The sequence below is a fragment of the Nelumbo lutea genome, chromosome 1, assembly GCF_056320005.1.
Source record: "Nelumbo lutea isolate HS-2025 chromosome 1, American lotus-T2T, whole genome shotgun sequence".
Taxonomy (NCBI): domain Eukaryota; kingdom Viridiplantae; phylum Streptophyta; class Magnoliopsida; order Proteales; family Nelumbonaceae; genus Nelumbo; species Nelumbo lutea.
Window position 1 is genome coordinate 43,849,919 of NC_142684.1, and position 16,173 is coordinate 43,866,091.

Sequence of the window (16,173 nt, forward strand, 5' to 3'; positions counted from 1 at the left end):
GTTGCTGCTATGGCTAGAAACCATTTGGGCAACGTAGTTGACTATAGAGAAAATTTTGTAGGTAATTCTACTATAAATGCAGTGTAGGCTTGGGCGGCATGGGAAGCTCACAACTTGGCCACAAACTATAAATGTGGTGGAGGCTAGAAACCATTTGGGCAACATATTGGACTATAAAGGTTATTTCATAGGTAATTACTCTGACTCCTTGTGAGCGTCAGAAAACGGCTCACTTGCCACTTGGGCTGGAAATGGAATCGCCACCCATCATATTAGAAAATTGAGGTGATGGGACCTCCAAGAATGGTATCAAAAATCTTTTTTATCAAATAATGACTCCAAAGCCCGAGGCACCAGCGAACCAGTCCAGGTAAGACTCGGATGGGAGAGGGAAGGGGTTAGGCACCCCTCTCCTGGGTCTGATAGGTGGAGCCCACATGGGATACCAAACAAGCACAAATAACAATTAATTAAACAAAAGTAAACCTCAAGAATAGCTATAATAAAAGCAAATTTTGTCTATTTTTATGTTTATTTTTATACTTTTATACTTTTTATTTTTATTGCTATATTTTTTATCGCTTTTTTTCTTTTTTATTTCCTTTCTTTTTTTTTTTTTTGCTATCTTCTCATGGTGCACTAATTGCATATTTATTATTTAATCGATCACTAGCATATCTTTTCTCCTTTGACCTTCCCAAACTCACCAATATATTTTATCTACAGACCTAGCCATTCGGTTTCATAGATTAAAACCCATAATCACATTTTCATCATTTTTCTAAATAATTTATTGTCCATTGTTATTATTGTTATTTACTTTTGCTTTTTGCTTCAGAACTATGCTGCTTACTGTAACCGACATCCCCCTGCATTCAGTCTAATATGCAAACATGTTCAATCACCTCTGATTTGTTACTCTCGTGTCATCAACCCCTACTCCTACTGATATAACATTTCTTTTATCTGCGAATGGTTTAATTCGAACTATTTAAATCAACAAAGCAAGGTGAGGATTACTTAATCTACACTCAAACAAATTGAAACAAGGAATGCATAATCTGAACTAATCAACAATTAGCAATTTAATGAAACAGAAATAAACAAAACTGATATCGGTCGTAAACATAGCAGGCGGAACAGATGACAGGTTAATAGACTGAATGAGAGAAGAACGGTTCTATTTAACAATCAAAACCTATTGGCTTTATGCTCAATATGATCTAATCCGGGCAGAAAAAGGAAAGAAAAAAACAAAAACTAAAACAGAATAAACTAGAAAAGATAATCACCCGGAAGCAAAAAAAAAAATTGAAAATACGATTATAGCACTTACCTGGCTGAGGATTTCGGCCTGAAACCGGACGCTGCAACAGAGGGATTTCAGTTAGTTCTTCCTAGGCTGCTTAATTTCATAAATGGCAGAAGTGGTGATAGAGGACTGCAACTGAGAGATTAGCAAAAGACGACGCTATTTCGGATGCATATCACGTTCAAAACAAAGGAATGCCGAAACATTTGAGCTGCCAATGCTATTTGACGATTCTGTTCGACCGGCGACCATGACAGAAAGAAAAAGAAAGCAGGGGATGCGGTTGGGGTTCTAACGAAAAGGAGGAGTTGGAGACTGAGGTGGTAGTAGCGGAAATGAAGGAAAGGCAAGAATGAAGAAAGAAAATGTCAAAGAGAGAGAGTGAGAGAGAGTGACTACTGAGAGAGGGGGAAAAAATGTTCGCCGCTGTTCAATCGGGGAAGACGATGAACAGTCGGCGTTGAATTAAGCTTTCTTCGTAAAAAACCAGATTAGAAGAAGGAGAAAATGAAGAGGAAGAAGAAGAAAATAGAAAGAAAGAGAGTGAGAGAGAGACAGATCGGAGGTGGGGAGACGATACGCCGGAGCTGGACAAGGTTGCCGCCGCTGCTGCCCGGAGATGAAGGGAGGGGTCGCCGCCTTTCCGCCTCTTTTCGAACGAAGATGATGGTGAATACTGTCTCCCTCGAAATCTTCGGATCAGGACGAAATGAATGAATCGGTCCCTTTTTAACGAGTGTCGGGGGTATTTTTGTAAGTTCAGTGAAGTTCAGGGGTAAATTTGTAATTTTCGTAACATTGGGTCACAATTAGTCCAGGGGTCGGACCGGGGTTTTGGTTCAATGATGGGTGGTTCTGGGTAAAGGGTTGAGTTGGATCTAATAGCAGAGGGGCTTTGTGTGAATGGGCTAACAAGATTCACCGTAACCGAATTTTTCTAGACATATGGGTAAACGGGGGTATTTTTTACTGAAATTTTACAGGGTGGGATTCTAGACATTCTGAGTTGATCGGTAGTGCTGGATTGGCCCAAATAGGCCGGATTGGGCAGATCTGGAAAGGACTCAATTCGGTTAATCTAGGGGCCTCAAAACAGAATCTGTGTGATCGAGGGGCAAACAAGGTGGGCGTTCTAAGGTGATTGGTAAGGTTAGATTGAGCCAACTAGGCCCGGATTGGAAAAACTTGTAATCTAGTCAGAAACTTAAAAATGGAATCTTGGTGCGATTGATGGTAAATTGAGGTGTTTTGGGATAAAATTTCATATGTAGGGGTTTTCTAGCATTCTTGGGTGATTGACAAGGATTGATTGGTTTAGATGTGTTCGGATCAAGTGGATATGGGTTGTGGGTACAATAGGGGTCGAAATAGAATCTTTGTTTAATGGACGGGTAAACGAAGGAATCTTGAATTCAAACTTAATGGGTAGGTGTTTTGGGAGGTCCTGGGTCTGGTGGTTGTGTCTGATCTAATGGTTGATGTATAGAAGTAGGGTTTGAGTTTTTTTGCTGCGGTGACGAGGGCCAGAGCCAACTTTTCGAAATTTGAGTATCGGGTCTCTGCGCCGCTGAGGACCTTACTGGTGTAGTAGATCGGCCTTTGTACTCGGTCCTCTTCTTTGACCAATACTGAGCTGACAACCTCATCCTCAGCCGAGAGGTAGAGCAATAGCTCGTCCCCCACACTCAGCTTAGTCAGGAGGGGCGACGAGCTCAGGTACTACTTTAGTTCTTGGAAAGACTGCTCACACTTTTTTGTCCAATGGAAGTCCTTTGGCCGTAAAAGAGCTTTGAAAAGGGGAGGCACCGGTCCACGGACTTAGACATAAACCTACCAAGGGCGGCCATTCTTCCGATGAGTAGTTGCACTTCTTTGTGGGTCTGGGGGGATGGCATGTCAAGAATGGATTTTATCTTTTCCGAATTTGCTTCGATTCCTCTCTATGTTACCATAAACCCCAAAAACTTGCTAGAGCCAACCCCGAAGGTGCACTTGGTCGGGTTTAACTTCATCTTATACTTTATAAGTGTGTCAAAGACTTCGCGGAGGTCGGCCAAGTGGTGTTTGGCCTTTTTGCTCTGCACAAGCATATCGTCGACATACGCCTCCACGTTCCTACCGAGCTACTCTTTGAATACCTCGTTCACCAGCTGCTAATAGGTAGCGCCGACGTTTTTTAGGTCAAAGGGCATTACCTTATAGCAGTACAAGGCATGGTCAGTGATAAAGGTCGTTTGTTCTTGGTCGTACGGGTCCATCCGGATCTGGTTGTAGCCTGAGAAGGCGTCCATGAAGCTTAGGAGTTCATGTCCTGCTGTTGCGTCGACGAGCTGGTTGATCCGAGGAAGGGGGAAGCTATCTTTGGGACAGGCCTTATTTAGGTTGGTGAAGTCGATGCAGATCCTCCACTTTCCGTTGGCCTTGTTCACCATCACTACATTGGCTAGCCAATCGGAGTATTTGACTTCCCTAATGAAGACGGTATTGAGCACTTCTGTACTTCCTTGGCGATCACTTGCCACCGCTCTAAGGTGAAGTTTCTCTTCTTTTGCTTCACAGGTCGGTAACAGGGGTCAACTTTTAGCCGATGTGTGATAACTTCGGGATCGATTCGAGGCATGTCCTCTTTCGACCAAACAAACATGTTGACATTATTCCTCAATAGTCGATCAAGTTCCTCTCGGAGGTGGTCACCTAGCAGGGAGCCAACTTGGACCGTCTTTTCGGGGTCTTCCTCAAATAGAGGGACTTGGATGAGGTCTTCCACGGGTCGACCGCACTACGCCATTACTTTGTCATGCAGGTCATATGCGTCCGCCATCAATGTCTCGGTCACTGGACATAGTCCTTGGCAAGATAACTGATAGCAATGTCACGTTGTTTTCTAGTCCCCACACGCCACCCCTATGCCATATTTGGTTGAAATTTTCATGGTGATGTGGTATGTTGAGACTACGACCTACAAGGCATTAAGGGTCAGCCTACCGAGGATCACGTTGTAAGAGGAGGGGCAGCGCACCACGATGAAGTCTACCATGGTTGCCGTCGCCTCCGATCAAGAGGGGAAGAGTTATCCTCCCAGTGGGCTAAAGGGACTCTCCCAAAAATCCCATCAAGGGAGTGCTAACCAGTGTAAGCCATTCTCTACCAATGCTGAGCTTTTCAAACACATCCTTCAAACAGTACATCGGTAGAACTCCCTATGTCGATTAGGATCCTCTGAAGCTCAAAGTTGGCCACTTTGGCTATGACGACCAAGGCGTTGTCGTGCGGAGTCTGGATTCCTCAGAGGTCGTCGTCAGTGAAGGTAATAGATGTGTCACGCCTCCTCTTGTGACCTCGATCGTCTATCTCGCATAGCCGTGCATATCTTTTCCGTTTTGGAGCTGCTTTCCCCTCCGGAGGCACTTCCTCCCGATTTTACGTGGATGACGCCGACTGGGGGGCCTCGGGGTGGGGGTTGCCGAGCTTCATCCGCATTCCTTTCCTCTTGGGATGACTTCGACATTCTGTCTACAAAGCCACTGAGATAACCGCACCTAATTAGATCTTCGATATGGTTATGTAGGTCGAAACAGTTCTTCGTATCGTGGTCGTGGTCCTTGTGGAACTCGTAATATTTGTCTCGATTCCTCTTGTTACTTTGTGTCTTCATCTTCTCGAGCCACCTGACATAGTTGTGGTCGTGGATTTGCATCAGAATTTTAAACCGTGAAACATTAAGCAGCGTGAAGTTTCGATAGGTCAACAGAGGGGTGCGAGGTCTATGGTCGGTTCGGCGATCTTGCCTCTTGTGGTCTTTGCCCGTCCTCTCGGACTTCTGCTCGTCGTTCTCGCTCCTTTTTCTGTCGAGCTTCTCATCCTCGTCTTTGAGTTGCACCTGGGCCTCTTCAGCATTGATATACTTCTGTGCGTGGCTCATTAGCACGATCAACGTTTAAGGAGGATTTTTGGAGATGGAGAAGTTGAATGGGGAAGGGCGGAGTCCGTGTTGTATGACCATCACCGCGACTGACTGATTCAAGTCCCTGACTTGAAGTGCTTCTTTGTTGAACCTTGCCAGGTAATCTCTAAGGGACTTCGTCTTCCTCTATCGAACTTGCATATGGCTGGCCGAGGTTTTCCAATGCTTCTTACTAGCTATGAACTATGCCAGGAACTGGTTCTCTAGTTGGGCCCATGAAGCTATAGACCTCGGCGGCAGGGAGGAGTACCATGCTAAGGTTGGGCCTTGTAGCGTGGTTACAAAGGGCTTTGCACATCAATCCCTCCGACGCACCATGTAGCATCATCTAGACTTTAAGTGCCGCACCATGGTCGAAAGGGTTGGAGTTCTTGTCATACTTGTCGAATTGAGGGACTCACCATTCAACAGGGGGTACCTCGTCCACTATGTCCTAGATGAAGGGTGGCTCCTTGGTGATATGCCCGGTGGCCTATACAGGTTGATTTACGACGGAAATTGCACTCTTGTGGGTGGAGGTGCGCTCTAACTCTTCCAGACGTTGTCAGAGCTCTTTAATTTCGACATCTCTGTTGTTTGGGACCGTAGTGTGTATGGCCTCCCTTTTGGGTCGCATGGGGTGATCCTTGATCGAGCTTGACTTGGCGGCTGAAACTACAAAGGGCGACGTCCTTTTATCGAGCCTTTCTTTGGCGGGGATGCGCGCTAACTGGTATGTCTAGTTATGGTAGTCCCGTCCTCGGGAACGGGCAGTGGCGGCAGGCCTTCGGGCGTGTTTTGCCTCATATGCTCGAACCGCTCTCCCCTTATGTCTGATCGATGCGCTTTGGGGTCCTCAGTTCGAGGATCGTCCTTCGTGCGTTTTGGGGCATGAAGGGGGACCGCCCTGTTGGGTGGCATGGCAGACCCTAGTGTTTGCATGAATTCAAAAATTTTATCAACCTTTTCCTGCATGGCTTGGAGCTGTGCTGGACCTACTGTGGCCGAAGGTTGCAGGACTTCTTGGTTCTCCCGAGATGGGGAATGGCCAGTTGCTCGTTCAGACTGGTTTTTAGGCATCTTAATCGCTTCCTTGATTGTGCGGTGAGGGATGAGATTTTCAGGGAAGGCTTTTTGTGTTGTTCCCACAAACGGCGCCAATTTGATGCTGCTCAATCCTAGGTGGTGCACAAACTGAGGAGAGCAAGCAGATAGTCCTTGTTGGAAGGGCGGGGCCGAGCTACAAGGACGAGGTCACGCTTCAAGACCTGTGATCAAGGAAACAGAAGTCAGAGACCCGAGGAATTATCCCCGGGTAGGAACTCCGACTCTCAAGCCAGTAGGTGGTAGGATGGTCGGGTCGATCTATAAGGATGCCTGAGCTAAGTAGCGGTGTAGGTCTTAAAAGTTGGATCCCTTACCTTGAGCATGGAGTACCTTTTCATAGCCGAAGATCCGTGTCCTGGTTGGACTGAGCTTCCGGGGTTGTCGGGATAGAGTTAGCCGTCGAGGTATTCGAGATAGAGTCCCATTCGCCAACGGAGTTGTCTTCCTTACTCCTCTTTACCCGTAGTTGTGCTCATCCATATGACATGTAGTTGACGTGGCTGGAAGGATAAGATGGGGTTCTACAGTAATAGCGTAGCTTGGTCAAGCTAGCCCGTCATGGCCGTGCTAGGCCAACATGGCCGAGCTATACCGACTCGACCTAATTAGGATGATGTGGCAGGGCGATAATTGAGCGGCCACGTGTCTCGCAGGGCCAACTTAGCCATGACCCAAACAAAAGGTAATCTCCACATTAAAATATTTTGATATATATCTTATATTGCACATAGGCCTTTTACCAGCATGATCTGTGAACACTGCCTTTACCACATTATGTTTCCACAGAAATCTTTGATGTGGTCATGGCCTGTGAACACTGCCTTCACATCTCCTCTTTCTTTCATGGCTGTGAAGAAACCCGAGTTCAGATGGTTCATGTTCATCAGTCGCCAACCAATAACAACTCAGCTCAACCAAATAACAACACAACAGCTTTTGCGTTCCCATTACATTCATGAGCTTGCTCTTACTCTGTTAGACATGACATAAAACCATGAGAGATTGAAACCCTGCAGCTTGGGTTATTTTTTATAGAAAGCAAATCCTTCTTTCCATCTCCCTTGCTAATACTTTAGATTCCTCATAGATAATTTCAAAAACACTTGTGTCACTTCCACCTACAGCTGAACGCAAGGGGAGAGGCATTTTTTCAGTGAAAAGTGTATCTTGTTTTGAGCTAGTACCAAATGAAGGGCTATGAAGTTCAATTCACACACCAGAGAAAGAGAGAGAGAGTACCTTGCTTTGTTAACCTTCTCCGTAAAGAATATACAAAAGCACCAATAAGAAGAACTCGAACTCTGTTCTTATCCATGAATAGAAGGTACCAGAATAAAAAAAAGGGGGGGGTCTTTGATTTGAATAGGCAGCCGTATACATATTCCAGGAGCTGTGGCCTCTACGGCAGAAGCCTGTCCACTGAATGGATAGAAGACAAAGAATGGAGGAATCCATGAACATGGGTTGCAGATTCTAACAAAGGTCCCTTAAATCTCACTGTTGCACCACTCTTTCAGCAGGGTCTTATATATTGCCTAGTTATTGAAATGGGAACAGTTTTCTGAACTACAGATGAGCTGTGATAAGCCCAGCCCTTTATTGTACATGTGAGTACGAATCATTCAAACCCATCAGAAATTGCATTACTTATTTGGGTTTGTTGTTGATTAGAAGAATTAAGTGTGAATTTTCTTGTTATTGGAACCATTTTAATGTTTTTTACTGGGTAATATTCCCCATGCTTGTTTTTTATTGGAACAACAGGAACCATTCTAATGTTTTTTACTGGAATAACTTGGTAGAGGGGTGTAAGTGTGAATTAATATCCTCCATGCTTACTAATAAAGGGTAATTTTAATCATTAGGATGTCCACAATTTCACGAAAATAAAAAGAAATATGCTAGACATATACACGCTGAAAAGTTAAATTTTATTATAAGATCCATATTATTGGGTAGATTACAGGTGATTAAAGAGAAAAAGATAAAAACAGTTCTTAGATACAAAAAAATGTAATGTTAAAAACAGTTCTTAGATACAAAGAAATGTAATGTAATGCTTGTCCAATTTTTTTCCTTCGATAAATTTCTGGTTTAAGTTAAATAACCTGTAAAACTATGTTCTTGAACTATGTGAGTAGAGTTTTTGCTTGCAGGAGATCCAAGCTCAACAAAAGTATGGTAAATACATCAAATAAGGCCTATCCAGAGATTGAATTTCATAACACTCCAGAAATCTTACACCTTCAAACATATGGAATAGGTATGTTCTTGATATACATTCAAAGTTCAACTAGGACAGTGGACAAATTCAGAGAGGGCCATAGGTGCTAAAGGTTAAAAATGTTCCAATAAATGCTAAACAGAGACAACAAATTGTTAGTTTTTTATTTAATAGATAATATACTAATGCATAGCTTTTGGCTAGATATGGTTAATCATATGGCTGTTAACATGCCATTAGGTTTAAAAGAAACAGGTTATCAGGATCAAGGTTAGGAAGGCATGGAATATATGGGTTAACACAGATGTGAGAAGGGATACACAGGAACCAAAGACAGCAGTGTAAAGAGGCAAGCATTTGAACAATGCAAGATTTAATGCTTCAATCCAATGGGAAAAGAAAAAGACCAAAGTGTGTGTTTGGATCCTAAAAAAATATTTTGGCAAGCAAATATTTCTAAATTCTAAAGGAAGATAAGTATTTATAAAAATATCATTTTTACTAAATTTGATATCGCTTGATTGTAGCTTGAAGAATGTGGTCATTGTTAGACAGTTATATGCCCTTAGCCCCAATCAGAATGATGTACATTATGACATTTATTGTAAATGAATAAAGTACATATTTGATTCATGTTCTTGTGGTGTGTTTCTATGTAATACCCTTAAACTGAACATTTAATGAGACTCGTGTTAGTTTAGAATCTTAATAGCCGTTGGATAAGTCTGGGGAGATTTATCCTGCTAAGACTGACACTGGTGTACCGCCAAGTATTGGGGTGGCCTGTCTCAGCTGCCAGGGTGAGACCCAAGGTACATGCAGTGTAGGTTTACTTGAAACCCTAAACCGGACAAGATTTCCAGTATTGCCCTGGACCTTGGAGATTAGTGGACAAAACTGGAAAGTTACACCTGACCCCTAGACTCGATTGTGATACTGACTAGATGTCGGATTGGGTTGTCTTTGATATGCCAATCAATGAGATCCTTAGAGGGGGTCAAAACCTAGGTATGTTGGGACAGTCCGAGAATTCATCTGAGTGGGTGATCATAGTGACAGGATCAACCCCTTTGTCGGACAAAGATAATGATCGGGGATGCACTCTCTCTGATGGAAACCAAAACTGCCGGTAGTCGATTTCAATCGTTGAAATTTGTTTTGCAAAATATATTTTATATACGGAGGGAGAGATCCTCTCTTGTCGGGCAGTGTTTGATCTTTATAGGCTGAGAGGTTAAGTGTAAGACCATTGAGGATAATACCTGATGGGCTAATCTTGCATCTGCCCACAGTCCCTGGGTGTTACAAGGTGGTTTGGCCTAGGGACCACTTAGTGTAAGTGTTGGACCCATAGAGTTCATGTGATGGGCTCAAGGGGTTCACTGGGTTTTCTAGTGAATTCGGCTAGGCCTTGTAACAAAGGTTGGGCCGAACCCTTGTGGCTGATGTGTAGATCAATGCTTGGGTCCCACGCCATACAAGGAAGCTCAACTGGGCAACAGTTTGGAAGGCTAAGTGAGCACATATACTTATTGGGCCTAAAGCCCATTTCGAACTGGACTGATTTGATCAGTTAAATAAAGGGGCGAATCTGATATTAGATTAGCAGGTAGAATAGGGTCTTAACCCTATCACTCAGAGAATCCAAATCTAAATACAAATTCAAATCTAGAAACCTCCTGATAAGATCAGGAGAGGGCTGATCTAATCTGCAAATAAGATAAGGGTCTATCCTTATCACTTAAGGGGAATTCAGATCCAAATATGATTTGGATCAGCAACTCCTAATGGGATTAGGAGCTGATCCCTATAAGGTTATAAAAGGAGAAAGGGGCGACAACTTATAGAAGATCATCACATTCTCAATTTCAGAGAGAGAACATAGCACCTAGTGAGACTGCGCTATTTTCTCCTTGCCGCCTCCTTCCTGTCGCCGCCATAACTGCCAGTTCGATCTCCTCTTTCAAGCACGAACGATCAAGATTGGATCTTGATATCAACCTTTGGAGAAAGGCTGATATGAAGTTGTGCTCATAGCCTCCAGTGAATTCTTGTGAAGGGCTCGGTTCGTTGGATGAACATTGCTGATTCTGCTCCATCCTACACTGCGTCATTTTTAGTGGGAGCAGTTTTTAATTCCTTCCTTGGGCGTGAACACCTCCATTGGGAGATATTGTTTCTCCGTATCAGGTATATTCCTTTCCTACTTCTGGTTTCAGATCAGGTTTGGTTTATGATTCAAGATTGATCATTGAAAATGCAGATTTTCTAAAATAGGGAATGTGATTCCCAGATAAAGGGAGAGGAAATTTTTGAAATTTCGCCCAACCTACCTGCAGGGTTTGGCCATCCATATGATGGATCTCTAATCCCTTCAATCATGGTCTTAACTACTAGATTTTAGGAATTGGTAGAGGAAAGAGAATTCATGAAATTGAAAAATCTATTTAATGGAACTGATTTTAATGAGACAATTATATGGTGGAACTTTCAAAAGCAAAGCCCATTATCTCATCCAAGAATCTGGATATAATAACCTACACTCTAAAGGGGGGCAATTAATTTAACTCCATTCTCAGTCTAGTTTAGGATAATATTTTGCTTCCCTTTGTATTTTACTGGCAACCAAACACTAGAAACTATTTTCTAAGTAACTGTTATGTAACATATTTTTGCCCAACCAAATAAAGCCAACATTCTGTTAACATTACAATACTTGGATGGTGATCATCAGCCACTCTATCCAAGTTGAATTATATGCCAATAAATTATCTTGTGGCTAATCAACTCATAATCATCATCCATGCTCTATCCCAACTATATGGACTTCAGAACAGAAACTACCAAAATAAACAGATGAAAGATCACCAACTTTTTCAGAAGAATCAGCAGGCAAATGGGAAACAGCAGGAGGATTATGAGCAACAAGTCCTTTTAGAGATACAACTTTTAATGGCCAACAAAGGGAAACTTTTAATACCATTGTGTGGGACAATATATTCTTTGCTGCCTTCAAAGTTTTATCAATACTCTCGTACAGATATCAACACAAACAGAGAGACAGAGAGTTCAAAAATTGTATATCTTATCAGCTATGGGATTAGTAGTTCAGTGAAGAACACCAGACCTATGGAAACTACTAGAAGAGAAAAGTAGTTTTACTATTGCCCATGGGATTAGTCTTTTGTTGTGTTTCTTAGTTAGTTAATCAGAATACAAATCCTAGATAATGGTTTGGTCATTTACCAAAGTTAAGGGATGATCATTATACAAATAGAAGAGAACTATTGAGGATATTCATCAGTGGTATTGTTATATAGCAATGGTGTCCATCTGTGGCTGCAAGCAGACAAACAAATAATAAAAAACAAAGACAAATATATACTATTGACAAACAAACAAAAGAAAATGATTAACTGATATATGCTGCTTATTAACATACTGATGGATTCAGCTTCCAAGAAATGCTACAAAACATAGGAAGGATTAAGATAGTGAAAAAAGAACCAACAAACAAAATCAACAATGCAAATATTATTGACAAACAAATCTATGATTGTTGATATGTGTATAGAACCTCATCATGAACAAAGCAAGTGTCAAAGTCTTGTAGGTGGTCTTCTCCATAGAGATGGATCTGATCTTGTCTCTCAAATCATGACAAAAGTAGATAAGACCAAGGCATGTTATTTCCTCCATTCACTATATTTGATAATTATTTGAGTCACTATCCATCATTAACCTGGTTAAGCAAAGGCTTTGAACCGTTTGGGCAGTATCAAGACAAGCTCTATTACCCATTGCTTTCCTATAGAATTCATTGGAAGCAGCCTCTTTATGTGTATTTGCAGGAGTAAGGCTGCATGAATCTATCCCTCCCCAGGCCCCACATTGGCAGGAGCCTCATGCATTGGGCTGCCTCTTCCTGTAGTATTTGCATTTTACTTGATTTGAGGTGATCATTGATATTATGAAAATTTTTTCCAATTATTCAGTGAAAGCAATACATGGCAAATATTATTAAGTTTTTAGAGCACTACAGTTACTGATTAATGGAACCAAACAATTTCATTCCATTTGTTGTTGACTGCTGGGATACCTGAAGAAAGAAACCACATAATATTTGATGGTAGAAGAGATCTCTTAGGAATCTATATATGGTTAATTATTCTTTTGCCCTTTGTTTAGGTCTAAGTGTTTTGCTTTATTTATTTATGTATTTATTATTTGATGGGGTGTGAATAGACATTTTGGGCAGTGTTCTTAGGTTAATGCTGCTGGTAATATATTAACATATTATATAGGGATGTTTGTATAAAGGGTCTAATCCCAATAGCTTGGTACCATGACCAAAATAAAATGCTTTCATCATATCTTCCAAATTGATATTCCAATATCTTTTTGCCATTTCTCCCCATAACCTGTTTTTCTTTCTCTCTTTTTCCTTAAATAGATGATCTAGCAAAAGCTGGTGTTCAGGGATGTCTTGTTTAGTGATAGTTCTCTTCCTACTTAACTCTTCAAGTTGTAATTTCTGTGTACATCTCCTATGTACCCTCTTTTTCTTTAATAAAGTTACTATCTTTTTCAAAATAATAATAATAATTATCTCATAATTTTTTAGCAGTTTGTGCAAAACACACAAGGACCAACTGTCTAATGAAGTAAGGATCCTTTTAAGAGTCAAGCTACTTATAAAATATAAACCAAAGTTTAATTTGTTTATAGAATAATAGGGTAAACCACTTAAAGCTTCTACATTTTCCTCATTTAAGACAATAGAATTTAAAGCATATTCATAAAGTGTCAACTTTTGGTACAAGTGTGAGAATACAGATTTGAGTCTAAGAGTAGCTAGTGCACAAAAAATGTCAAAGGTCAGATCCATATCCAGACCACCCTCTTAAGACACTGGTTATCCAAAGCCAACATTGGATAATAGCCCTTTAGGCATTTAAAGTCTGAATATACTGGGCATCAGCAGCAACAAATCGAACATATTTCAGCTTTAGCATTTTGCAATGCAGCCTCTTGCAAAGCCAAGTGTTGGCATCATATAGTGAAGTTGGGGAGTATGAAAATTGGGATCAAATTCATAGCTTTAAATCTGTAGGGATCATGCAATCCAATAAAAAATTAATTGTAACTAGGGTTAAAAATATTACTAAAGCATTTTTATCTGAACTATTCAATAAAAGTAAAAACTGAGTGGCACAAGGTTGCATACCTACACCGAAGTCCCAGCTGTCTGCCTCGATCTCCTTCCACATTAAGGTATCCTTGATACATGAAAAGCAAACACCATAAAAATATCCGGTCAACAACACTACAGTTCAAGTGACCACAACAGAGACCAGATACATAAATAGCTTGAAAATAATCTAAAAACAAAAAGTGACATATTTTGGTTCCAACCCCTTCCCCTTGGATAAGCAATAAAGTTTATACAACCACAACAGATACTAGCTACATAAAACCAGTCTGGAAATTGGAACATACAATATTTCTATGTTCAAAATTCCTAGACAAAATCATAAAAGATATTATTTGATTTTGCTTCTTCCTTTTGAGGACAAGTGTTTGTTCCGTTTCTTTCCTGGTTGATTAAAAGAACTCCAACAAATCTCATTCACCCATTCCACTTTAGAAAAGGGCCATATTCTGTCAATTGTTTTGTCAAGGCACTACGCCACCACCTAGGCAACTGAAATCTAAGCAGGCTCCTCTCCCCTCCCCTCTCCAATAAGAGAAAGAAATGGTAGTTCAAGCTTTTTACTTCTAGAATTTCTTCTGAATTCAACAAGAGGTTATTGCAGTCCTGAAGATCCACTCACAAACTGCAAATTGGAGTGAAACAAGGGATTCCTTTGAAGCAAAGAGTCTGGAACAGGGAAAGAAATGACTGAAGATTTACCAGAAAAGAAAAGGAAGAAAAAAGAACCATAGCAAGGACGAAAAGATGGGAAAGAAAGGATATACTTACCTTATTTTGTGAGAGTGAAGATGATGATGAAGAAACATCTTAAGACGCTTAAAGGAAAAACAGAAACAGCCTTGACACAGAAGAGGCGATCATGGATTACGGTAGATGCAAAACGTCACATGGGAAATTACAGAACTGTTATAGTTCGGAGTCTAGATAATTACCTTGAGGGAATTGCCCCCTATTTATACGAAGGGCCGTTTAGAGGTAGGTTGGATTTGGACGGTTAGGATGGGGTCCGACCTCTGTTCCACCGCACCCTCATTAGGTCCGCCCTGAGCGCTCCCACGCGCGTGCGCTCTATTGATCCGGGCCTTCTACGCCTACATCAGGAGGTACCAACTTGTTGCTTGTGGGGAGTTGGTGTCGCAGTCCTGGACGTATCGCCTTAGGACGTGATTCCATAACTTGGTTTGCATGGTTAGAGAGGATCAAGACCAGAGCTATTGGACGAGTCTGGTTTTAAATTATTGCAAAATTGGACATTATTTGGATCTCTCTGCTCTTTCCCTTGGTCTTATCCGTTTAGCCATCTAATTTATGCATTTTTTTTTTCTTTTTTAATTTTGGAGCCTTTTTCTAATGGAGTGAGTCCATCTTAGCTTTAATTTGTTGTTGTAACATTTGTAAAGGCTCGGTTTAAATGCATGGGAGTACAAATAAGAAGCATAAATTGTAGCTAAGTTTTGGTTATGAGAACGCAATAGATGTGAACTGTTAATCCGTTTTCATATAAAAAGATAATGATGATATATAGAAGGGGTAGTGGGATAGGAATCAAGATGATATAGGCAGTCGCCCCCTCTTTATACGAGAGATAATTGAGGTGGTAGGAAGGCGGCGCAAACCTGCATGGTTAATGAATGGAAATCAGTCAACAGGAAAAATACAAATTTTGTATCATATAAAGGTACAAATCATCATTGAGAAGTGAAAAATTAAAAGGTGCAAACAAACAGAGCCAAGGGACTATTCTCACTGTATATATAGTTCCGTTTGGGAGTGCCTAAGCTTTCGTGGAATTGCTTTAGCTGAGCTTAACTATTCGAAGAAGCCAGCAGGCTTTAACAAATTAAAGGAGTGTCATGGACTGCACCTCCCAATGCCCAGTGGATTCCACTTGGCAAAGCCAGAAACAAATATAAATTGCTTACTTCTCTCTCTCTCATTATGTACACACAGAGAAACAAATATAAATTGCTTCACCAAATGAACCAGAATATATACAAGGTATTAAGACAATAAAAAGCTTTCCCACTTAACGCATTAAAACAAAAAGTTGGAATGCAAAATTTGATGATTGAAGTTTAACCATCCTTTAATTACATCATCTATGATATATAAACACACTCACCGTCGTGCGTCAACAGCACTAATTCTAGCATCAAACAAAGCTAGTAGCAAAGTTAGTTCATTATTTATCTACTAGGGTTGTGTTAATCTTGGCTGAGAAGCCTTACTAGAAGCAGAAGATTTGGTGATAAACAATATTTTCTTTTGCTTTCATAAAAGTGTTTTCATAAAAGGATTTTTAGTATTTTATAAAAGTGCTTTAATGTAAAGCATTTTTATAAAAGTATTTTAGTTTTATAAAATTATTTTTA

General features: G+C 40.9%; 1 protein-coding gene across 15 annotated transcripts in view; it reads right to left on the bottom strand.

The window, feature by feature from the left end:
• The window catches only part of LOC148874455 (AUGMIN subunit 2-like), a 45,244-nt gene extending 30,242 nt beyond the window's left edge, over window positions 1-15,002 (bottom strand). For 2 of the 15 annotated variants that reach the window (XM_088960490.1, XM_088960492.1), the window contains exons 1-3: window positions 14,570-14,727; window positions 13,814-13,865; window positions 11,833-11,925 (exon numbers count right to left, since the gene is read on the bottom strand). Coding sequence is in view for 4 of the 15 variants with exons in the window: in XM_088960486.1 (XP_088816612.1) it covers window positions 13,814-13,865; window positions 14,086-14,121 (88 nt within the window). In the remaining 11 variants the exon portion in view is untranslated. Of the gene's footprint in view, window positions 1-1,336; window positions 2,017-11,832; window positions 11,926-13,813; window positions 13,866-14,085; window positions 14,468-14,569 lie in introns of those variants that run through there. The other 13 variants (XM_088960493.1, XM_088960497.1, XM_088960498.1 and 10 more) reach the window with 13 other exon arrangements.
• Window positions 15,003-16,173: the final 1,171 nt, after the last annotated feature.